At 41.3% G+C, this 26,408-nt stretch overlaps 1 protein-coding gene and 1 long non-coding RNA gene across 4 annotated transcripts in view; one reads left to right on the forward strand and one right to left on the reverse strand.

Moving 5' to 3' along the window:
* HS6ST3 (heparan sulfate 6-O-sulfotransferase 3) overlaps positions 1-22,798 on the forward strand; it is a 631,758-nt gene extending 608,960 nt beyond the window's left edge. Inside the window, exons 2-3 of one of the 3 annotated variants that reach the window (XM_025441043.3) lie at positions 15,464-19,199; positions 20,708-22,798. In XM_025441043.3, coding sequence (XP_025296828.3) covers positions 15,464-16,172 — 709 coding nt within the window. In that variant the 3' untranslated portion in view covers positions 16,173-19,199; positions 20,708-22,798. The remainder of the gene's footprint in view (positions 1-15,463; positions 19,200-20,707) is intronic. The other 2 variants (XM_035704354.2, XM_035704355.2) reach the window with 2 other exon arrangements.
* On the reverse strand, positions 11,079-15,989 carry LOC118351899 (uncharacterized). The gene is made up of 2 exons (XR_004808099.2): positions 14,424-15,989; positions 11,079-12,693 (listed from the first exon to the last, which is right to left on the reverse strand). It is a non-coding gene; the product is annotated as an uncharacterized LOC118351899 (long non-coding RNA).
* Positions 22,799-26,408: the final 3,610 nt, after the last annotated feature.

A 26,408-nucleotide genomic window follows, 5' to 3' on the forward strand; every position in this document is an offset into this window, starting at 1 on the left:
ATAAGACCAACCTGAGGGCCCTCATGGGTACACCTAAGTCCTAGACTAAACTTCAATCCCAGGTCATGGCCAGAATGCTTTAACAAGCAATGTCCCATGAGAAAGTCAACATTCTGAGGTGGCATAAATGAAAGTATCCTGGGATACATGTGGGACATGGCAAAAATAAGATGTAAAGTGATAAAGAGGAAGGATTTGAGTAGAATTCTGGATTAAAACGGAAAAAAACGTGATCTCTTAGAAGGCACCTTTTGAAATTCCAAAAAAGAAATTACTTAGGCAAATTCAGAGGGACTACTGCCACTTAAACTGAGAATTAAACTTGGGAAACCACTGAAATGCAAATCAATGAGATATCACTTTACACCTGTCGGAATGACTAGAATAAAAAAGACAAGAAATAATAAGTGTTGGTGAGATTGTGGAGAAAAAAGAAACCCTCATGCACTGTTGATAGGCATGTAAATTGGTACACCAATGTGATAAACTGTATAGAGTTTCCTCAGAAAATTAAAAATAGAACTACCCTACAATTTAGCAATTCCACTACTAGATATTTAACCAAAGAAAATCAAACACAAATTTGAAAAGACATATGCACCTTGATATTACTGCAGCATTAGTTACAATAGCCAAGATATGGAGGCAGCCCAAGAGTCCTTCATTAGATAAATGGCTAAAGAAGATGTGTGAGATATGTATGTATATCATTGAGATTGTGAGATATATATACATATATATTATAATGAAATATTACTCAGCCATAAAAAAGGTGAGATCTTGCCATTTGTGACAACGTGGATGAACCTACAGAGTATAATGCTAAGTAAAATAAATCACAGAAAGAGAAATACCATATAATTGCACTTATATATGAAATACAAAAAACAATAAAGAAACAAACAAGAGAACAGACTCAAAAGTAGAGAGGAAAAAATTGGTGGAAATGGATGAAATAGATGAAGGGGATTAAGAGGTACAAGGAGGTACTAGTTATAAAATAAATAAGTCAAGGGGGTAGAAAAGCATATGGAACATAGTCAATAATATTGTGGTAATTTTGTTTGCTGACAGACAGTAACTCCACTTATAATGTTGAGCATTTCATAATGTATATAAATGTTGTATGCCTATGTTATATACCTGCAACTACTATAATACAGTTTATCCTTGAACAATGTGGATTTTGAACTGTACCACTTACAGGCAGATTTTTTAAAATAAATGCCTGGACAGTACTGTAAATGTATTTCCCCTTCCTTATGATTTTCTTAATAGCGTTTTCCTTTCTCCAGCTTTTTTTTTTTTTTAAGATTTTATTTATTTATTCGTGAGAGACACAGAAAGAGGGGCAGAGACATAGGCAGAGGGAGAAGCAGGAGTCCTGCAAGGAGCCCAATGCAGGACTCGATCCCAGATCCTGGGATCAGGCCCTGAGCTAAAGGCAGACTCAACCGCTGAGCCACCCAGGCATCCCTCCAGCTTTCTTTATGGTAAAAACACAGCATATAATACATATGACATACAAAACACATGTTCATCACTTGTTAAAGGTGGGACTTCTGGACAACAGTAAACTATTAGTAAAGTTTTGGGGGAGTCAAAAGTTATAAATGGATTTTCAAGTGTGCTAAGGGTGGGTGCTCCTACCCCCTGCACTGTTCAAGGGTCATTCAACTGTATTACGTGTCAGTTAAACTTCAATTAAAAAAAAAAAAAAAACTTGGAGAACCACTAACTCTAAAGAATGTTACTTAAAAATTCACACAGTTTACATCAAGGTTCAGTTCAATCTGCATTGGGGGCACATGCCAAGCAGTATAGGATTCATGAGAGAGAATTTGTTTTTCCCTAGCACATCTCCTGGGTGCCTGAGTCAGAGGCAGAACACTGGCCCTTCTTCAACCAGGCATTTACTCTATGCTAATTCTTAATTTCAGAATAAATGAATGTGTGGAAACTGATCAGGAGGGACAATTGCTCTGTCCTTGCTGGTGTCCACCCCCCCCCCACCATCTTGTGTTGCTGGTTCTAGAATAAGGTGTCCAGAAAGAGAAGGTCTGCATCCCCCAAAATGCCTTGGAAATACTCCTGCCCTATGGCAATAAAGCTGTTACCAATCCTTACCCTTCACTGGAACTATGTTACCGTTAGAGAAAAGGCAGTTATCAAAAGCCATTTCATATCAAAGCTCAGAGGGGCTTTCTGAGTTTGTACAAGAATGATTTTGATATTTTAATGAGTCTGACACAATGTTTTAGGAGCACTTCTGTTCTGTTCCCATATTTTGCCTGAGGTAGGCGTGATAGGTGGCATTCTCTTTTGCTAGAGCTTTGGAGAAAGCGGACCTTCCAGACTGTTCTCATTTGCCGAAACCTCCTTTTCTGCCCAAGTGCCACTAATAGATCCTACCCCTACCTTCTGGCTTAACGGAGAGTTAAAATACCCTCTTTTGTCCAGCGTCTTTTGTAGTGTAGGCTGCAAACATCAACACCCTAAAGCTCTCAGCATGAACTAAAACCCTCCAGAACTAATGACTCTAGCAACTACCACCCCCACCCTCCCACTGGGCCCCAGGAAAGGGTCACTGCATTTTAACTTTTGTGTATCAGCCTCCTTGGCTGTTTTGGGGGTGCATGATGTGGTGGAAGGAGGCAGACAGCCTTTAAAATGCATTGGAGGTCAATGTATTCCATTATGTACACAGTGCTTCAAATTCAGTTTTAACCTTTGATGAAATGTGCAGTGTTGGGATTTTTTATGCTAGAGCAGACACAGGAAATCACAGGTGCAACTCATTTTGGTTTTGACTTACAATCTCTGCAGGCCCCTAGAATTTTTATAGGATATTCTCTCTTTAACTTGAGCATGAAGTGTCAGAAGTCTGTAGCTTGTCTCTGTAATGTACATTAATAGGTAGTATTGATTTGTGGAAATTAATTACTAGAAAAACAGTTCTCAGCACTTACCTAGTGTTTGGAAAGATTTGAGAGCCCTCTTGTGGCTGTAATAAAAACTAAACTTAAAGCTGATGAACTGCTTTCAGCTGGTTTTCTGTTGATTTTTTTTTTTTTTCTTTCTTTTTCTCTCTTTTTGGTTACATTTGTTTGCTTGCGTTATGGCTTTGAATTGTTTCTCATTTGAGATTAACATCAGCATATTTCACATCATTTCAATGCAAGACTCAGACGGGAGCGGTGTCAATTTTTAAAAGACAGACTACTTCTTTACTGATTATTAAACTCAGATTCTTATCACCAAGAGAAATAATAAATGCAGAGGTGGTATGTTTAGGGAAGTTCACAAAGAAAGGCATTACAGTTATATTATTCTGCTTCTTAGGGGATGCATCCCCTTTTTTAAATCCAGGTGTTTATTGCCTGAAGGTAAAGCTAACTCTAGCAACCCCAAGCTACATTTATTTGGAACATCATAAGGACTATTTTTTCTGATTTACATATAGCAGAGTAAAGTGGGAAAATAAGTGTCCTCATTTGAGTGTTTTTAAATCTCTAAGAAATGCATGTTGAAAGCTATTACCTCTCTGATGCTTCAATTGCCTGAAGAAAAATATTTGCAACTTTAGGTTATCGTGCTGCACACTTGAATTGATGAAGGGAACACCCAAGGCAAAGTTTAGACAGAACGAATTGATTTTTTTCCTGGGAGATTTAAGTTATCGTGCATATACTTTTCTAAATTTCTGTCATTGCTTTACTAATTAGGCAGTATGACAGCGGGGCTTTAGAGTCCACTACAGCTGGAAGATCCCATGGAGTGTCCACATGACAGGCTGGGCTTCTGGAAGGTGCTCAGGCTGTTATAGGGAATCAGTGGATATTGGAGAGAACCTGATCGGAGCTCTGAGTTAACTTCCAGCATAATTTGTTTTCTCCTAGATCAGTTTGTGGAGGGACATTGGCATCCAGTCACAAGTGAATCACTAGTCCTGGTTATTGTTCCTAGCACAGAGGAAAATATGTACACATGATATTTAATTTAAGACGAAGAAATTAAAGCAAAAATCCTGATGTTTGGGACTAGATAGGACATAGGAAATTTAAAGATGGTTTCTGGTCTGTTTCCCTCTCAATGTTCAGGTATAATTAGCACAAGCAGCAGTTACACTGCCTGGTGGGGACCGAGAGAGGTGGCGATGGCCAGGAGGAGAGACTGAGCAGCAATCACTTTGTTCTGTAGGAACGGGGGCATATTTCCGGCTCTCACTCCCCATCTTTCTTGGTCTTTGTTAATATGGAACTTTTGCGATGTTCAAGATCCTTTAAAAATATGCATAAGGGGCTTACAAGGGTTGTATAAAGGAACTCAGGTTCTATCTTGAATAAATTCCTGCTGGCCAAAAAGTACATAATTTGAACATCAAATAGGTATAATGCCTGCAATGTCTTGAAACTCACTCTGTTTAGATTCACAAGGTAATAATAATATGAAAACAAACAAAAAACAAATGACACACACACACACACACACACACACACACACACACACACAAAAACTCCTCTGGAGGATTCTAGGAAAGCAGTCTTGTGAAAACCAGTAAATAACATGAGTCAAACATTCATCTACCTTTCCTGCATATATCCACTATACCTTGGGGGATCAAACAGTGGGTAAGGGGAAGTTTCTCCTTATAGAAACATTGCAGCTAACAAATGAAGCAGAAATGATAGAATTAGAATATCACCATTTTTGCAATCCTCAAATGATCACCTCTAATGATCTGCTGGCATCACAGAAAGAGAGACTGGCATTATGTGCCTCCAGATTGAGGTCCACAATACTGCTTACTTAGAAATACCAGTTAATTATTTCAGATTTTTTTCTACAACTTTAAATATTAACCAAAGGTATATCCATATCCTGGCATTTCTGGCTGTTTCTTCTCCGTCTCCCTTCTCCACGGATTTCAAAGAGAATATGAGCTAATATACAAATCAACGAAACCTCCAAACTGTAGAATAATGTGCAAATTCCATGCTTTCATTCTAACTTGACTATGTTGGAGCAAAACACAACAGTGTAGGATCTCAAAGATGACTACACAGTCAACTGTTTGAGGTCAGGCTGCATGTTATGGACCATTACATTCTAAGAACTTAGCACAGTGTTTGGCATGACAGAACCAAAAAATATTTTTATTTTTTTATTTAAATATTTTATTTATTTATTCATGAGTGAGAGAGAGAGAGAGAGAGGCAGAGACACAGGCCGAGGGAGAAGCAGGCTTCGCACAGGGAGCCTGACACGGGACTTGATCCCGGGTTTCCATCCCGAGTCTCCAGGATCACGGCCTGGGCTCAAGGCAATGCTAAACTGCTGAGCCCCTGGGCTGCCCCCGAAAAATATTTTTAAATAAACAAATGGGTAGAGTGGCTGGAGAGGAAGACAAAGAGAAGTCTTACTGCAATGCCTTTGAGTTGTTTTACCTCAGGATCATCCTTCCATATCCCCGGGTATCAGTCTCATCTGTAAAATGCTGCTATGGTATAGTCTTTACTGAGGATCAAGTGAAATAAAGGAAGAGGAAAGTATTTTGAAACCCGTAAGCATGTTTACAAATAGAAAAGCATTCACGGTTTTCGGTTTTTTTTTGGGGGGGGGGGGTTGTTTTCTTTTTCTTGTGATTAACACAACTTTCTAACATTTAAAACTTCACTGTACTTGGGTAGTTTCTGAGGCTGTGATCATCATCGAGGAAGGAAAGGTGTTGAAAGGGGAGGGTGTGCATGTAAGTGGAGAAGCTGCTGTGCATGTAAGTGGAGGAGCTGCTGTGCATCAGCTACTGCTGGCCCCGTCACACTTAATATTTATTCTGGCAACTCTATGAAGTAAGCATTTATACCCTGGCTCTTAGATGAGGAAACCAGGGCTCCCAGAGGTCACATAAGCCAACCAGGTCACACGAAGAGGGAGGTGGATTCAAAATTGAAATCCAGATCTTTCTGAGACAACCAACCTATTGTCTTTCCAGTGCACCTTAAGTGAAGTTTCCAACATGCTTGAAATTATGCGCTCTTGCTGGGTCCAGATGGGTAGAATTTGACTTGTATTTTCTTGAATCTTCCTAAGTAAAGGTCAACTTCAGGATTCAGCAACCTCCTTTGAACACATTTCTGAGATTTCGTACTATTGTGTTCAAAAAAGACTTATTTTAAAGCCAGGAAGAGAATTATGGCATTGCACGGGCTTTGGCTTATCTGAATTCTCTTGTACTGCAATTTCCAAGCATCCATCGTTGTCCTGAGATTACTACAGTTTTTGGCTTCTGGATTCCTCGGGAGTGTGAAAAAGGAATGCAGCTGCACTGCAGACTTTCCCACTTGTCTCTCAAGCTCAAGTGCAAATTTGTTATGCAGTTTTGTGTGTGTGCTGGAGTCAGGAGCATTGTTTCTGAACAGCTACGCTGTGACTATCTAGAGAACCCTCTGGACCCAAATACTCCAGAGGTTGAGATAAGCCTCCTGACCCCACCCCACCCAACAGGATGCTGTGTCACCCTGTGTCATTTCCTGCTGCTCACTCTCCACAGGTAACCACAAACCCCTCACCCTAAGATGCTCGCTTTGGATCTAGAGCTCACTTTGGATCTAGAGCTTTGAGTTCAACAAAGCCTGGACCACAACAGCATTACGTCACAAACTGCATCTCTAAGACAGCCTGACTCCTAGAAGAGGTTAGAAGACCATCAGAACTCTTTGTGAGATCTTTGTGAAATCACTGACATCATCTAAAAGGCTGTGTAACTCAACGGGTTATTTTGTTGACGAAACTGGTTAATGAAAGTATGAAGACATATGTAACTTTTAACCATACCCAGACACAGATGGCACTCAAAAATTGTTAGCCACTTATATTGTCATTAATACCAATTTTTGTTCCACGTGAAACTTTGCATACTTTACTTTAGCTTGCTTCTCCATCATTGCCTAATTGGGTGACCTCCAAATCACTCTTTATTTGAGAACCGGCAAGGGATGGAATCAAGCGAGGATCTCTCAGATATTTTGTGAAATATCCTAAAATGATTGCCAAGTCCTGATAGCAGAGTCTAGGAAAATCCTAACTCAGAAGAATCTTTTATGGAAGAGCACAGCAAAATCTGGACAGAGACGACTTTTTTTCAGCTCCCGGGATATTTTTAGGAAATCTGTATCAAAGCTGTCAGATAGAAACCTAAATATTGAAACACGTGCCTTGCTCTTAAATATCCTGATTTACTTCTTTTCCTTTCCAAATTGGCTAGAGCAAAACAATTGCAATGGAAACACCTCGTTGCTTCTACCCTGTGTAATTCTCACATTTGCTAAAAGCGGCGTCTGGGAAATTAGCTAAGAAGAGAGCCCAGCTGAACGCGCATGGCCTGATAACACAATCTGAGTGTACTATCTGGTGTTCTGCTTTGCCCGGCTGGGATTAGAGCTGCAAGTGAGACGGAATTGGGCCTTATCTCACTGTGGGGCGGCTCCAGGCTTCAGGTGGATGCCCACATGCATAAACCACAGCTCTGCAGAGCAGAGCGCCTTGAGACGTCCTCGCACCGAAATCCCAGCAAGGCAGCGCAAAGCAGGGCGCCTCTGAACCAAATAATCACGGAAGTCCCTGAATAATGCATGAGAGCAGGACCCTCCCTGGCACATTTGGAACTGTACTAGAAGGAACTGTACTCAGCAAGATAGCAAAAACAAGCCCCTGGAACATGCATTCCCTGAAATTTATTCTTGCAGCAACCACTTGGGGGAAAGTGAAAGCAAATATGTCAACCACCTGAAAATCATGGCATTTTAGTGAGTCTGAGGCTCCTAGGATTCGTGTCAGTATAAAGCGGCGACGTGACAGGATTTAAAATTCTATCTTATTGATAAATACTACCCCTTCCTCTGGGGAGGCTGGAGGGTGGAGGATCATCCCTGAGAAATGCCCAGTGTGGTCCAGAAGCCGCTTATTTCATGCTTTTGTTTGGTTGCTTTAGTGCCGTGTGTGGCTTCCCATAATTAAAGTTAGTTGACAGCTAAAAATTGCAGCTTTAGGGGGCTGTTTCTTTGAGGACTGGCCCCAATATAGTCGGGTGAGGAACCTCCGTCTTTCTGATCCAGATGTCGGCTTTAATATAGCTGCGGTACTGATGAGTGGGATTTGATTCCACAAATGTTTTGTCTCTCATTTCATATTCCAGCTGCTCATGAAGTGCAAGATAAACACATCTTTTTGGAAGAATGTTTCCACACCACCATGCACAAACCCCACCCTGGCTGGTCCTTGAACATCCATCTTAGGTTCAGGTCCCTGGCAGGGCACCTTCCCGGTCCAGCCAGGAGGGAGCAGAGCCAGAAGCCTGTTTCATAGCCCTGCCTTGGCTTCCAAGTAGGCACATGATGTCAGGCCCCAAGAACGGCCCTGTCCTCTCCTCTGCTGACTATGATCAGCTATATTTTGGCGTTATGACAGTGAAATGGGGGCAATTCTCGACTCAAACTCCTACTCCTAGCAATTTATTCCCAGCATAAATATTTATGATATTTATGGCTTAGGATATTCACCAGATTATTGTTTATATGTATCTTCCTTCAAACAGAATCAGCCTAATTGTCCCAAACTGGGAGATTAGTCACATAAATTATGGTACATCTATAATTGGAATATTACACTCTTATAGAAGAATATTAAATAAAACAGAAAAAGTGTTCAACTCTGTAGTTTTGACTTAAAGATACAGGTTAGAAATATAATGTTCATTTATGAGCTCAAATCGGTAAAGAAAGAAATATGAATTTAACTGGGAGTAACTGCTATATCTGAGTGGAGTGAAGTCATTATAGATCATTTTAATTTTTTTCTTTTTTTTTTTTTTTTGCTGTTCTGCATTGCTCATATTTTCCACAGTGACAATGTACTACATTTCTAACTCGAGGAAGGTGGGGAATCACTGATTTAAAAAAAAAAAAAAAAAAGTCAGGCCAGCTACATCTAAAATATTCTCCCTTAAAGGTAGCAGGTATACTGGCAAAAAAAGGAATGAGAAGCATCTCTCCTCTAAGGGAAGCACTATGGGCTGAAGCATTCCTCTCTCTCTCTACCTTACCAGTTGTAAAGGGTCAAGATCTCTGGGTAGCATGTAAAATGATGCCTTAGCCAGAAGGATCTGGCTGCTTTGTAAGTCGCCGTGAGGGAGGAGTGGCGGCCACATGGTGGGGGATGCGTGGCTTCTGTGTGAAGTAAGATAACCGCATGTGCCTGTCTCCATTTTCTCATCACAATACTGGACATCCTTGGAACCAATTGCTCTGACACACACCATTGTCAGCCTCTGAAAGTTCTTTATTACCATACTTAACAATCATAGTTCCCAATTTCCCATTTGCTTAGAACATCATTCTTAAATTCCTTAATTTGTTTTCAAGGCTTGAATAAAAGGCCTTTTCATCACAGTGTCAAAGGGCAGCCTGATTGCCAAGCTCTAACTGCCACAGTTCCCCCTATCAGATACAGTATAGCACAGATAATACTCTACTGAGATAATGAAGAATGGGTAGCCCATAATGAGTGTGCAGCTCTAAAGAGAGTCGAGAAATTAATTCCATTCTGAGCATTCGGAAAATGACTCTAGCACAGTACAATGGGGTAGAGGGGGAGCTAAGTTTCACTATTTGAAATTACACACATCTCCTAAAAAAAAAAAAAAAGAAATTACACACATCAGCTTATGTTTAAAATGTATACTGTTAAACGTATGTACTACTCCAATGGGAGGACCAAGGGTCTCCTTCAGATGACCCCCACCCCCCAGGTCTACCTTACAACTGCTCACAATGTTCTTTGTGCTTTGGCAAAACTTGATTATCTAGGGAAAACTCCTTGAAAAGTCTGTAGGGCAAGAGGAAGGTGGAGAAATGGATTATTTCCCATATATTTCACAAGGTCTGGGCTAAGAGGAACCATTAGCCTGGGCAACCTTTGTTGGATAAGGCAGCAAGTTCAGTTTCCCAGGGATATGACTATCAGAATCCATGAAACAATAGCTGATAAAATATTTATTCATTCCACAAACACTGAACAACCATGTTGTATAAGGTCATGCATCAGATGCTCTGGGGGATAATGAGTAAGGCATGAGGCCTGTTCAAGGGATAGGGCAGTCACAGGTCACTGGAATGAAGATAAAACACGAGTGGCACAAACTTCAGGGGAGTAGAAATCCCTTCCTCAGAGGACATCACAGAAGGTTGGCTGGAGGCATTTCTACTTGAGCTGGTTTTTCTCAATGCAGAGAACTTTGAACCTTGGAGATTCTAATTCTGTTGCTTAATTTTACTAGGGCTAGGCTAGTGGTGGAAGGAATACATTTATTAAATCTCCCCTGGGAACATAGCATTTTGTAGGCTCTTCCAGATGTGTTTTCATTGGCTAGGCAAGCGATAGCTTCATAAAAGTGAATATTTGTTTTAATCACCACAGGCAGGGTCATTCCACAGGTATATTCCTCATTCTGCCATTTTGATGAACATACTAGCTCTGTCTTCTTTCATTGAGGAATTGAGAAGGAGGAATTAGGTAGAAGGGAAGAAGAAAATACAGAGGAGGAAAAGGTAGTTTGGAGGAAGCTGGCAATGCTGAGTGGGGAGAGAATGATGTCAGATGGGTGTATGGTATGAACCTGTCCCTGATTCTTCCTCATTAGCACCAACGGTTCCGGGCTCTCTCCTGCTGGCCCTTCACCACAGCTACCAAATACCTGTCCTGGCTCTGCTTTCTTCTGTCTATCCTGAACACTGTTGCTAAATGAATCTTCCTAAATCAATGCTTTTCCCATTTTAGCAATAGACAGTTGAATTCAGAGCCCATGGCCACTTGGTCTCAGCATCCTCTTCCAGCTTATGCCCTCCTACCATTCATTCATTTATAGAACAAACATTTTGTGAAATGTACAACATGAACTTCCTGATCGAATTTGACCACTGCTCCCTATACATTCTTAACTACTTTCTTAAATATCACTTGCCCACTCCTTACCTCATAGCTTGCTACTGAGTGCCTTTTTCTAATCTACCATCCTTACACTCACAACACTTGAGGGCGTTTTATTCTTTTTTTTTTTTTTTATGTTCTCCACGTTTGCTAGAGCAGATCCTTAAACATAACAAACCCTCGATAAGCGTGTGTTAATTAAATGGCTTGCTAATTAAAGAAATGAGCAATTATACAATAAACTGCTTGGTGAAATACAGGTTCTTGAAGCAATAGGGAAGAAAACTAGTAAGCTTCACATTTTTAAAAAGCCACCTCATTGCTACTAATTACCTGTTGTTTGAATCACTCTACTTTTTACCCAAAGTCTCTGTTGACTATCTCTGCATGTGGGCCATCACATCAAATGATGGATACACTCATAGATTATGTCTCTTTTTACTCTTGTCACCTATTTTAGAGTCAAAAATAATATCAGATTAGTTTTAGGAAAGGAAAGAAAGGTGTATTTACCAAAGGCAATATATGAACCTTAGTCATTCAAATACATTTATCTTAGACAATGATAGTTTCTTTTATGCAGCATCGGATGTTGAACATCCACCGTGAGCAGGACGTTGTGTGAAGTGTTCTGGGACATGAGGCCCGAGTCCGGTTATCAAAGAGGAGATCAGAGAGTAGAGGTGACCAAGACATTCACATGCGAGTTAAAAGTGCAGTAAGTGATGCCAGGGACTGAAAAAGTCAGGCAAGAAGGATATGGAGGCTTGAGCTGGACTAGAAAAGACCAGGAAGCAGGATGCAAATGAGCAAAGGACAAAGCAGAGACGGAGGGAAGGCCACTCAAGCCTCCGGGCTGCATTTAGAATTGCATAATACCATTGCCTCACAGCAGAGCAAGATGCTAAAGTGGTTCTAAAGCAGCCGTGAAAGAGTGTGTGTTCTGTGTCTCTGAACTTCAGTCCTCCACGACGGCCCATCTGATCATTATCAGTTAAGGCCGTCATTGAACTAACCAAAGTGCTCTGCTTCCTGATCTTCCCGAGTACACAGGCATCTGCCATCATTACGCTGGGGCCACAAGAATGACAATTCTAAAGAGCTGCAATTGCTTTGCAGACACTCTTAAATGAATTCACCCAAAACTCTCAGTGAAGTAGGTGGCAAGCAGCTGACCTGCTGACAGGACGCTGTCACCAACAAATAAAGTTATCTGTCTTGGAGATTGCTCTGGTCCCAGGAGATTGGTAGAACATTCCCTTAATGGGGTAGTTAGCATTTCTTTCACTGCACCAAAATCCCTGGGTGCCGGCGATCCCCTTGAGGGTAATGTGTTAGTAATCTCTGAATCCCTGATGTCTTGCTCTGGGTGCTTGGCAAATGCCAGGCTCAATTAACGATGGTAGAATTAACAAATTCCTTTGCTGGGGGTGGGGGGCAGGGGGGTGCTTGTCCTTCTCTGTGCTTTGTTTTACCTTCCATTGTGTTGTTGAACAGTGAAAAAGAAACCTGCAAATTTAAGTAGTACACAACCCTCTAAGACTTCTCCCTAGAAACTGAATCAGGACTTTGGAGAATAGAAGTAAATGAGTTCACGTTGTTTTGGAGTGAGCAGATTTATGAAACTGGAGCAAGCCTGTACATAGCAACCACTGGGTGTGTGGCCTGGACGTCGACATCATTTCAATAGTGATCTTTGTAGTTCTTTGTCTGAAAGTAGAGAAGCATATGAAAATAGAGAAAAAAATAGAAATGAGAAAAAATTATACAATTGATCAATTTTAAGTGTTTTTTTTTTCCTTCTCCAATAGTCGAGTACTCTTCAACAGTGTTGGTTTATTTTTACTATTTTTCTAACTATCTATTTTACTCCTTGTCAGAATTTAAGCAATTAAACCAAGCATACACAAGACTATATCTGACTAAAGTGATGCCCAAATGCTATGAGCCACTCCATTCCAAACCATGAAATGGGACAAGGTTGTACTTTACCAATATAAATGTCCCACCAGTACATCTCTGTGTCTTTGATGTCAGAGTTTTACTTACAAATTGATCTCTTATCTATTTGGCTGGTTGAACTTGCAGACATTTGGGACTTATTTTACTTATGGAAACATCATCCTACCACTTGGCTAGTCATTGTCAAGTACAATGTTAAATTGAATGAGCTTAAATTTGAAACCAATGCCGTCCTAAACCAAGTCAGCTTTGGTCAGCTTTGAGACCATGTCAGTTTTCAAAGGAATGAAGGCCCTGGGAATTCTATGGCCAGTTTTTCCCGAGTGAGACAAAAGCCACCAAGATTCCAGAAGCAGGTTCTGGTTAAGCCTTTATATGTCCCAACCCATTATGATTTTTGCCCCTAAAATCCTCCAGCTCTTATGATTATTTTAAAAATCTGGATTGTTTCTAAATCTGAGATACACGAATGAGGTTGAGACTTATCAAATTGACTGTCATCATCTTTTTTCCTTAAATCCTTTTTTTGTGTTATCTGTTTTTGCCCAATTAACAGGAAAATTATAAATTTTCCATCTGTGGTCTTCTTTGACTCAGTGCAAAGATCTCTTTGATTAAAATTCCTCTGTCTTGATTTGTTTGGCATCCTTAACCCACCTGAGTCACATCACTATCATTGTTATTGTGTTTCTATATTTATTATGCAATTGCTTTGTGAAATAAAAATCAGTCTCTGCTTGTAAAATTGAAACATGAACAAGTCCTGACATAGGACCAAAGCAGGATTAATAATGACCTGTCATATAATATTCGACTATAGTAATGCCCACTCTAAACAAAACTTGCCCGTTGACATTTCCTTGTGGAGCCCAGAAGCTGTGTCAGTACTTTTCTGCTTTCCTTACTGACCTTTCGGGAAATTTCCTTCCACTGATGGAATTGTCATTCTGTCACCGCAAAAGACAACAGAGTAATGTAAAATGATGATTGGCAAAGCAAAGGCTCAAGCTGGCCTGTCTGTGGCAGTTTCAGCACGTTCTTTCTAATTTAAGGAGAAGCTAGCGTTTCTTAAGATATTGTAGTTCCCTTAGCACATTTCAAAACTGTCTGGCTAGACATTCAAAATAACCAAATATAGTAAATGTGTAGTTTTAAATATTATAGTTCATTGATTCTTTTTTAAAAAGCAGCATAAAAAGCACTACATCCTTAAAGCCTTTATGTTTGTCATCGCTTTTACTGGGTATTAATTTTTTTTTTTTAAGAATCCAGTTTAGCTTGGCAAAGGGAAGCCCAGTGTTCCTTTCAGAGCTCTTCAGGATCATCTGTCTGCTCAGGGGAACTCGGAGTGTCACTCCTGGTGCCAGTGGCAGGGTGGGCAGCCCACTCCATTGGCAGGCTGTTCAAATTATGGGAAGGATTTTCCTTGTTTTAAATCAATAGTTACTCTCCTCTAATGCTTTGTGTTGTGTCTTTACCTGTCGACTTCTCCAACTCTCTTCTTGCTTCTTTACACTTTTCTTGCCCCTCGAAGCCAGAAGCACTCTGATCTTTTACTGGATCATTCTGAATCTAACCATTAAAAAAATATATTTCTTCTCAATGTTCCATCTGATGCCATTAGGTAAGACCTGTGATTATAATAACCACAGTACCTGACGATATGCATTCAGTAAATACTACTTGTATTTTTGTTTTTAAAATATCAATATGCTGCACAGGAAAAGATAGAGGCATTAAAATCAATAGACCTAGGCTCCATTGCAGTTCAAGTATTAATTTGTTCTAGGATCTTAGGCTATATTTTCACCTTTCTCAGTCTCTAGGTTCTCAGCTTTAAAAGAAAAAAAAAAAGTAACAACCCATTCACGAAGTTGTGTTGAAGATTATCGGTGTTGGTATCATAAGGCATCTCTCATGTCCCACTACATGGTAGGTGCCCAGTAAATATTGATCTCCACACACAACACATCCTCCCTCCAGCTCCACCTACCTTGTAATCCAGAATAGCAGTGTAAATGGAAAAGACTAGGGAGCCTTGGCTTCCAGGTTTGCCCTCTTTAGTCCCAGAACCTTGGATAAATCACTACGCCTCCTTGCATGTTTCCCTATCACACAGTCCCACATCTGCTACAAATAAAATATCGGTGGAGGAATAACTTTCAAAAATCATGGTGTGTTTTCTTAATGTAAGGTATTATTATTTCCAGTAGCAATTTATCAGCGAGTGAACTGCTGAATGAACGAATCACCTATTTCCCCCCACTGCATCTCTCCCCACACTGGAGCAGCGAGGAAACACCCAACAAATGGTGTTGAAAACTGGTCCATGCATGTTTATGAAAATATGCACATATGGAACATTTTGCCTGATAGGTACAAATCCAGGGAACCACTCTCGCGGGAGCATTTGGCAGAAGAGCCCGTTGACTCAGTGCTGATATAAACACTATGGAGGTAGAGAATCCCAGAGCCATAGTTGTCAGAGACTGATGCTCTTCCTTCTCATTTCTTCCAGGAATTTCTATTACATCACCATGTTACGGGATCCGGTGTCACGATACCTGAGCGAGTGGAAACACGTCCAGAGGGGGGCCACGTGGAAAACCTCCCTCCACATGTGTGATGGGAGAAGCCCCACCCCCGATGAGCTGCCTACCTGCTACCCAGGGGACGACTGGTCTGGGGTCAGCTTGCGGGAGTTCATGGACTGTCCCTACAACCTGGCCAACAACCGGCAGGTGCGCATGCTGGCCGACCTCAGCCTGGTGGGCTGCTACAACCTGACATTCATGAACGAGAGCGAGAGGAACACCATCCTGCTGCAGAGTGCCAAGAACAACCTGAAGAACATGGCCTTCTTCGGGCTCACGGAATTCCAGAGGAAGACACAGTTTCTCTTCGAGAGGACATTCAACCTCAAGTTTATCTCCCCGTTCACGCAGTTCAACATCACGCGGGCTTCCAACGTGGACATCAACGAGGGCGCCCGCCAGCACATCGAGGAGCTCAACTTCCTTGATGTGCAGCTTTACGAGTACGCAAAAGATCTCTTCCAGCAGCGCTACCACCACACCAAGCAGCTAGAACACCAGAGGGACCGGCAAAAGAGGCGGGAGGAGCGCAGGCTGCAGCGGGAGCATAGGGGCCACCGGTGGCCCAAAGAGGATGGGAACACGGAGAGGGCAGTCACTGAGGACTACAACAGCCAGGTGGTGAGATGGTGACCCCCTGCCATCTCCTTCCTCGGGAGGGGAAGGACGAGCAGGTGCACTGACCTTCTGTGGCGCTGGTTACCTTGGAGGACGATGGGCCATTCTGAGGACATCTGGCTGTATGTGGCTTGATTTGGACACCTGCTTCCTCTTTGTCTTCATCTTTATCCAGCCGGAGATGATCTGTCTTCTTTTTTTTCCCTGACATTGTTCAATCTGTGATATTAAGTAGGGTAGGAATGAATCCAAGAGAGACATCCTTAGGAGGGCAAGGAGAGAAGCACCAGAAAGGAAACAGTTGTTGAAAATATCCTTTGCAGCACCATGGGAACCCACAGAGGCACACATAAAAAGCCAGACTATGACTTGGATGTTCTGCTAAAACTGGTCTGTTTCACACTGTCTCTGTAATGGAAATACTGGTCTGTCCAGAGAGAGAGAGAGAGAGAAAGAAGTCCCTTCCAGCCCTTAGATGAGGTTTTATGCCAACCCTCACTTGGCTGTTGGCTCTTGTCTTAAACCCTGTTTGAATGTGGTTTAAATCCTAAGTAGCCAGTGTTTTGTTGTTGCGGTTGTTTTTAAACAAGATTACCCTACTCCTGGCCATCACTGGAGACTCGCACCCCACAAAGCCCCTACGTCTTAGCCCGGAGCCACGCTTCCTCTCCCTATCTTTTAGGGAACAGCTAGTGGAACCAGGACAGATGTGCCAGGCCCCTGAGAAATGAGTGTTGGTCCCTACCATTTAGGAGAAAATATGCTTATTAACTAATGCCTAAGGAGATCACACTGTATCGATTTTATTTTCATTCGAAAAGAACTGACTAATAAATGAAAGGGGGGAGAAAAGCAGGAGGATAACTAAATGACGTCTCAAATCTCCAAACAGGCTTCAGAACTTTTAGTTTTTTTCAGGAATGTTTGCATTTTACCTCCTTGGCGCAGGCATCATCTTTGATATGGTACTGACAAGTTTGAAATTCTGTTGTCACAGAGGCAAAGATGTTTAAAACAAATTTGGCCCAAAAATTAGGAGCTTAGCTAGCCCAAGTGCAAAAGATCTTCAAGGTCACTAAATAAATGATAGCCAGTTTAGGCCAGGAGACACAGAGGAACTCAGTGGGCTGGTTGTCCCAGGAGTTTAGACAGACTCTACCTCCCAACATCTTGAGTATCTCCAGCCTGGTAACTTTCTTCTACCCACGGAATCTTCACCTGTTGTTAGGCTGTGGCTGTAGCTGGCAGCTTGGCTGGAGTGTATAAAGCAGGAAGGGAAAATGTGCTGCATTGCCAATTGCTTCTTATTTTCAAATTTTCCCAGTCACAACTACAATAACACAAAGTTCATCGAATAATAAGGGGAGAAGTATGGAAAAGGGAATAGAAAGCCCTTGCCTGGCATTCAGTAACTGGATCAGAGTGGGTAGAAAGTTTCACAACATTGATCTGATCAATCCTTTCAAGGAGCTCAAGGCAAAATGACTGAAACCCCTAAATCAGATTGAAAAGCCTATTTCATTGATATCTAGCATGTTTGATGTTTAAGCCAGCTTTACATAAGCCACGTCTCAGCCTCCAGAATACTCTCTCTGGGGTTGAGAGTCAATCAACCCACAAGCATTCATAGAGTGCCTGGCTGCGCAGAGGGGAGCCCAGTGTCTCCATCAGAGAGATTTGGAGAAGCGGCTTTGATGCTTCTCTCACTACCCTTGGTTTCATCTGCCATGTGAGGGAAGGCATTATTGGGGACCTCCCTTGTGTCAGTTACTGTGGGAGACTATTCATACTTTAAATCTGTTCACAACAAGGTAGATATTATTAGGCCCAATTACGTAGATAAGAAAAGTGAAACCCACAGATAATAAGTAGCTTCCTCCTGGATTGTATGCCAGGCCTGGCAGACTGCAGAGTGCAAGCTCTTTCTACTCCATCATGTTTTCCATGTGGGATAAAAGCTTCCTGCCAATCATGCAAGAAGCCAGCTATTATAACCCTGAAGGATTGGTCTCTAACCCACGTGTGTGGTACAGCTGCGACAGCACCAAGCCGGCAGTGACCCAGAGCCATGCTGCCTTGGGTGAGTCCAGCCCTCTCCACATCCCTGACCCACCAACAAGCTGAGAGATCGATTACTTTTTAGGCTCTTACACTTTTCGAGACATACATACTAAAGGGACCAAGTAAATATTGCTTGCTAGCTGGTAGAAATTAGACTCACAAAATATTAGCTTTTCCCTTACTGACAATTTGTTCCTGAGATAGAGAGGGAAGACGATTAAGGCTACAATTAATGAGCAGCTCTCTCTCTCTCTCTCTCTCTCTCTCTCTCTTTGCATTTCGATGTTAAGATCTAATGTTCTGCCTAGAATGGCAGAGCTGCAAATTATCCTTCAGTCTGCCACTGTGACACACACATACACACACGCGCACACACATGCACACACAATAACAATCCAGTGTTTTGTCATGTAGAAAATCAAAACAAGTTAGAAAGCATTCAGATTGTTTCTTTTAAACTCACTTTAAATTTTTGGCAGGGAATTCATGCATAGCTGAGACTTGGAGGCAGCTTCTGCTAACTTCACACTGTTCCTTAGGCATCTCGGGATTTATATCAAAAGGCTCTCCACAGCCTGCCGCTGAAGGCGTGATGTATGGTGCTCCACTTGAGACCAGATATCAGGATGTTCAGAGGAGAAACCATCTCTTTGTGTTGGCCCGAGGCCAGTGCTGAGCAAATTAAAAAGACCGACATGGGCTTCCACCCTCATATCATTTCATTCTAAAGCTGCTCGCTTGTCATATCCCTGGGGTCCTATGTTGATAGAAATGAAGAGGTAGGGACACAGTTTGTTCTTCAAAAATTGACTGCACACCTACATGCTGAGTGACTCTCAGAGAAGGGATGTCAACAGAAGACTTCTGGGCCTTGGGATCCATGGGGAGTCAGCTTTAAGATCCAAAACCAAATCAATTCCTGATACATTGGTGTTAAAAGCCCAAGAGGGACTTCCACATCCTACTGACTCCAACTCCCAGGTAGACATTCCTTCCCTTCTCTTGACAAGGGCAGCCCCAGATTGGAATGGGGTGGCCTTGTGTGCATGTTTGTGTGTGTGCTTAAGTTATCATACTAAAGGGCCTACTATCTCCTCTGTCTCCTTTTGATTTTTTTTTTTTTTTTTGGCAGTCTACTCTTGGTAACCAGAGAAAATCTGCCCTGAGAATTCTTTGGATACTCCTTCTAATAACTAATAACGTTAGCAACCAGTGTTGAGCAACAGCTAAGGATATCATGTATGCTATGTGTTTCTTTTTTTTAAAAAGATTTTATTTATTTATTCATGAGAGACACACACACACACACAGAGGCAGAGACACAGGCAGAGGGAGGAGCAGGCTCCATGCAGGGAGTCTGACGTGGGACTCGATCCTGGGACTCCAAGATCATGCCCTGGGCAGAAGGCAGGGGCTTAAACCGCTGAGCCACCCAGGCTGCCCTGCTATGTGTTTCTTATCATCTCAAGGAGGTTACTTTGTCACAGTTGAATCAAGCAAGGGTTTGTTGACTTGATATGAGGACTTGTTCAAAAGTCTGAGTAGAGATAGTATTTATATGGGGAAGAAAGTCTACTTAAGGTAGATCTGGCAAGGAGATGAGCATAGATCAACAGAAAACAAATATTAAATCCACAGGATAAGATTCTTATTTGGCTACTTTAAGAGAGAAATTCAAAATAATTGACCTCAATGAGATCAAAGCCATTGTCCTCTCATTTAAAAGGCAAACTGGTTGGATAGCTCTGGTGAGTGACATTAAAGGAGCCCAGGCCCCCTTCCTGTTGCTCTTTCTTACTAACATGTACCTTCCATCCTCATAGTCCAAAGTGACTGCTGAGGCTCCTGCCATCTCATTTGTATTTCAGACAGCAGAGAGGACGTGGAAGGAAGTAGCAGATATCACTTCCATTCATCTCTCACTGGCTAGAACCTAGCGATTAGCTACAACTAAACACAAAGGAAGCCAAGAAATGTCTTCATTATTGGTTGCCATGTGCCTTGATAAATGGGGGGAGGGTTCTATTATGAAAAAAAAAACAATGTGAAAATTAATACTGATAAAACTATCAGTCTCTGACACAAAAGAGAATTAAAAAATATTTCAAGTGCTTTTTGCAGTTATCTATTTCATCATATGTTTTGCAAAGGAAAAGATTAAAATTCATAATTTTGTATGGTATTTAATGCCTTCAAAACATTTGTACATTTAGTATCCCATTTGATCTTCACGACTTTCTTGTATACTAGATACATAGGACCTCTGTTCATTATTCCATCTGGTAGTTTCCAATCTCTGGGAGATTCAGAGATGTTAAAAGATTTCTCATTTCTAGTTTATTAACAGGGAAGTTGCTTAGAGCCCCAGTCCTGTCTTCATAGCCTTCCCTACGACTTTATACTGCTCAGCATCAGTATCAGGATTGGGAATTGCAAGAATATTAAATCTAAGTCTTTATTGATTTATGTCTTTCCTTACCTTCTTGTAGAACTGCAGTGACTTAGAAGATGCCAAGGAGACTGACAGAGTTGGCTCACAACCCCTGCCTCCAGTGAGGAATCATCTCATTAGGAGTGAAATGTCCAAGAGACGGGCAGTGTTTCAGGGGAGACTGAGAAGCACAGACGTTCAAACACCTCATGCTGGCTCTTCACCCCCAGACAATTCCAGACTGATTCAAGATGAAGGTTGAGGGAACATGCTCACAACTCCTTAGGGAAGCTCAGTGTCAGAAATATACAGAATCAGTAACAGCCTGAATAGTTAGGTGTAAGGGATGATCAATAGAACCCCTGCTCAAAAACATCTCCCTTCCTCTCTACTTCTTCCCCAGGTCTCTGGAATTTTATCAGCAACTTACTACTTTGGTTCTTAAAGGTTTTATTTGGTGTTAAATGAGTCCCCTTGCACCCTTGCACATTTGCCAGAGAGAGGAAATGCAGCAGTGGCTGTCACAGGCTAACGTCTTCACACAGAGTTTATTGGATTACTCTCTAGCCATGACTTCTAGCTGAGAAGGAAGTCCTGTATAATGGGATCGTGCAGGGGTGGGGGTTAGGGAGAGTAGGAGTAACTATGGAGGAGATAATAGGGCTCCTCAAAGGGAAGCAGGTCTTTGAAAGGCAAAAAGACAAGGAATCGAATATGTGTCAGGAAATATTGAAAAATTTAAAAATGGCATACAGTTTCTGTCCTCAAGAAGATGGGTAGAGTGGAGACACGTGGACTATAAGTCTTTGGACCATTTGAAATAGCTGACAAGAGCATGAGGCTCATGAAACAGGACCAGAGCACTGACAGCATTCTAGGGACTGAAATAAAGGCTGAATGCGTGGGAGGGGTCGGGTCAGAGGGAAAGCTGGAGTGGACTGAGGCAAAGAATACCCTGATCCGATCAGATCACAGAAAGCCTGTCTCCAAGGCTTTCTATTTCCATGGTTAGTGCGCCTCCACTGAACATCAGAACTCCCATTGAACATCTCCTGGCTGGGCCTCAGGGCTGGCTGAGGCTGACGACTGCACCTGACTGTGTCACCTCTGGGGAGCATGCAGGGCTTCCTTCTCGAGTCACCTCCTTCATCCCCCTCCTCCATTCTCTACCAAAAGTAATCCTTCCATCCTCTCACCACATTTCACCTGGACACATCTGAACGAATTAGTTCTCCTACAACTTTGAATGAGCCCTTCTGGGCAAGTGGGTAGGTTCTGAGACCTGTGCGTTTTGTAGCCTCATGGATGGAACACACATGGACCCATCCACACCACACATTGGCCGAATCAACCTACCTTGCAGAAGTGCTGAGATCTCCAGAGGACTGGCCTTGCGATGAACACCAGCAACATCTGCAAGACAAAAGCCCCTGAACTTGCACACAAGGACTCAAGGTAACCCAACTCCCGATCTGAGAGCACCAAAGAACAGTTGTTTCTTAAGGCTGTGTTCTAAGCTATCTATAAAAAAGACTGCGACTGTCATCCTTTGACACATGAAGTGGAGCCTCTGCACGGTCCATGTTCTGCTGCACTGGTGGGAACTCATCAAAGGGCCAGATGTCAGTGCTGAAAAACCTCAGTTCTTGCCAGGGAAAAACCATGTTCTAAGGAAGCAGAGTTTGTGTGATTTAGTTATTGCCATATTTGCCTTCCACCAACCTGTCATTTCTTTTGTTTTTGATCACGTGGCTGTTTTTTCTTTCCTTTTCTATCCTTTCCTTTTTTTTTTTTTTTTTTGGTCCCCTGGAAGTACTTTCTGGGTTTTGTTTTGCATTATTTTTCATTTAATGTATCAAAGATGAAAATGTTGGAAAGAAAAGTCTAGACTTTTATCTGGTGCCCCATTTTAGATGTAAAGATAGTTAGTTATTCAATAGATAGTAAATTATTTCACCTAAGAGATATTTCCTTTCGTTTCTGTGTAATAATATGTATGAACTCGGGTACTAGGAGATTGTATTGTGACATTATCAACCCTTATTGCTATTTAAAAAATGATAGTTTGTAGAACTGAGGATCTCCATTGATGTGAAGCACAATTTAATGAATAAGTTAACATATTAAACTGTTGTGATGTCAAGAACAATTGTTTTCCCCTGTGATTTTGTTAGACGTTTTTGCAAAATGAGAAAAGTTGGTCAGACACTTTAAGGGATTTATGGAAATTGAATCCACGGGATCAGCTTTGTCAAACTTTTAAAAATCCATGCTTTGGATACAAATGTGGCTATTGGATGTGAAGCTTTAGAAGCATAAAAGACAAAGAAAATATAGATTGAAACCATTTAAAATCTCCGAGGCCAGGGAGGATTTCACAGGCTCTGAAACACATAAGCTTCTAGAAGGGTGGTTTTTAGTGGCCCTCCCTGTTTATCGCCCACCCCCGCACATTGAAATTCACTGTGAAACGTGGGAAAGCAGCCCGGAGAAGAAGGGAGTGGTGGGAGACAAAAGCAGGAACTGAAGCAAAGCTGTCTGGCACTGACTCTAAAAGAAAGACAAGAGAAAAGGAAGGAACAGAGAAAGAGAGGAAAAGGGAGATAGGGAGACAAAATGGAAGCAGAAAAATACAATGGCAATTGGCTTGGGTTTCAACACAATTTCAAAGTATAGGGTTTGTCCACATCGATTTTTAAGTAAGTATGTAGTTCCTATAACAAATATAAAGAAAGAGAAAATTAATGTCTAGTAAAATCCCTTCATTCAAAAATCCCTTGGAGAGTGGGTGCATTTTATCGTGTTCTTATTCTGTAGAAGTGGGATTTGTGGATTTCCTCCTTGCTTATGGGTTCTTGAGATTTAAAGCCTTAGAAAAACGTCCTTTGACCATGTCCCTCTAACTCATGGGAATCATAGCCAAAGTCACCTTGACTCCAGAGCAATTGGAGTGGCCATAAGAGAAGATCCAAAGGCAATAGAAGTTAAATACACACGCAGGTGCATGCATGCGCATGTGCACCTCCCCTCTGCCCACAAAGCACAGAGGTTTTGCTTCTGTCTTCCAAGGAAAAACAAAACAAAACAAAACAAAACAAAACAGGTAAGTTGAGAGAAGAACCAAGGAACACTAGAGATTTACTTCTTTTCCTCCATTCACCATGAAAATAGTATTCAGGATAAGACTTGAAAGAAATGTCAAAAATATTATTGAAAATTTGCTCTCAATATAGTAAGATTTCCCTTTCACTGATCAGTTTTCATATAAAAATAAATTTGAGAATTAAGAGGACCTAATTCAGCATACTTATTTATTTTATACATAATGTTAAATTTTTATGATTACAAAGTAGTATGTGATTTTAGATCATTTGAAAAACTGTGAGAAAAAAATGCAAAATGCATACATAAAAGAGCCAAATCTTGACATTATTTTGATCTATCTCCTCTCATTTTTTATGTATTGGCAATTAGAGTAAAATTTTAAATAACAAATGTTTTAGGGAATTGGAATCACACAATCTACATAATGTAAATACATGTATTAACCTCTTAATGACCATTCTTTGAAAATATAATTTTAATAGCTGCATGTAATTCTACCATTCTGATATTTGGGGGCATTCTTTTCATTTTCAGTGTTCCCACTGATGTAACTAACACTGAAATGAATACATTTGTACCTAAGTAGCATCTCCGTGAATGTCTTTGTATACCTGTCTGAGAGAGGACAGTGGATTGTTCAACTCTATCTCCCCAACAACTGAGAAATAAAAATTATTCAAGATTGTCAAAATTACGCACATGCAGCTAAATGTATTGTGGAAAAAATCAAAATGAAAATTATTCATGTACTCAAAAAAAATACGGGTATGTCTCCCAGAACCACCTTCCTGGCCCTGGATGGAAGGGCTCATTTCCCAAGATGCTGGGAATGTGACTACTGGCTGACAGTTGTCATCTGAGTCTCTCTAGAGGACTTGCCACCCCAAGGCCATGCCACCTGTAGGGGCCAGGCCATCTTGAATGACAGAGCTGCAGAGGCCAAGGCCATGTCTTTTAAGTGGGGACCTCTCAGCTCCAAAGCACACTGCAGGGTCAGCTAAGAATTTCACTGTTAATGCGGTTCAGTTGCCCATCCGCCTCCGCCTCTGCGGACCCTACTCCTCAACTGGTTGCTAGTTGTTCCATAGTCAACTCTGCACACACGCCCCCAAATACAGACTCTGCTCTCCGGGCACGGAGACTTGCCCACGTCCTAGCCTCCTGGGCCTTGTTCTAGCTCCCGTCCTGGCTTTGGAGATCAGCTCTGTTTTGAAAAGTTATTGTGGCATATTTTGTCCAACATTTCTACTTGTTTATAGTTGAAAGAGGAATCTGTGTTAACTCAGTCTGACAAGTTTCTAGAAACAAGTCTGTTCTTCAATTTTTAAACCTTCTTTGATTCTCTATTTCCATTGCTCTTTCATTATTCGCCTCTTCATCGCGTTCTATTTCAAAACTCCAGATTTTCACAAATAACTTTCACTCCCTTTCTGCTTTGGGGAGCAGGGGGCTCTCCTCTGTGTTTACTCAGTGCTTTCATAAACCTCTCTGTTGTAGTCATTCTCTTTAATAATATTTTTCTTTTCCCATGTTTGCTCATATTTTACTTTATCGCTCCAGTTCTTTTTTCTTTTTAAAGATTTTATTTATTTATGCATGAGAGACACAGAGAGAGAGAGAGGCGGAGATGCAGGCAGAGGCAGAAGCAGGCTCCCTGCAGGGAGCCCTATACGGGACTGCATCCCAGGACCCTGAGATCATGACCCAAGCCAAAGGCAGATAGATGCTCAATCACTGAGCCACCCAGTTGCCTCTATCCCTCCAGTTGCTAATTTTCATTTTCCAGTATTAATCTTACATTTATGCTTGGATTTTTTCATCTTAACTTTTTTATTTATAGTTTTTTTCCATTGGTCTTAATTTTTATATTTTATTTCAAATCCTGCCGATTTCATCTAACTCTGAATGCTTCGCTTTTCATTTTTATTGACAGTTTATCCTTTTACTCAATTTTCTATAGAAGTTTATTTCAGTTTGTAATTGTTGCTTGTCATTGTCCCTTTTCTTGCCTTTGAAACAAATTTGTTTATTCCTATTATTGTTGGTCAACTTGTTGTGTTTAGGTAAATCCACCTGCACAGTTTCCATTTTGTAAACTCTACTGAGCTTCCTTTGGGCTTTGTACTTTTTTAAGTTTGTATTTATTTCAGAGAGAGGGGCAGAGTGAGAGGGGGAAGGGAGGAGGGGCAGAGAGAGAGGGAGAAGCAGACTCCTCGCTGATCAGGGAGCACGACGTGGGGCTCGATCCCTAGACCCTGTGGTCAGGATCTGAGCCAAAGGCAGACACTCAACTGATTGAGAAATCCAGGCGACCAACTTTGGGGCTTTACAAGTGATCAGTTTTTGTAAAAATTTCGTGGATACCAGAAAAGAAAATGTATTGCATTATCAAATTACACACACATACATGCACATGTACACATGCACACACAAAGTATACAAGTTAAATGATTATATACCAGCATATATATGTATTCTATATGTATATTTTATGTATATATCTATATTATATAGTGATTTCTCTATTGTGTGTGTCTGTGTGCATATATATATGCATATATATTATCAAAGACAGCGCATACTAAAATCTGTGTATCACTTCATGACAGTTTTTAGCTTATATAGTTTGGTGATTCATTATTTAGTATTTATAA

This window comes from Canis lupus, chromosome 22 (assembly GCF_003254725.2).
Source record: "Canis lupus dingo isolate Sandy chromosome 22, ASM325472v2, whole genome shotgun sequence".
Taxonomy (NCBI): Eukaryota; Metazoa; Chordata; class Mammalia; order Carnivora; family Canidae; genus Canis; species Canis lupus.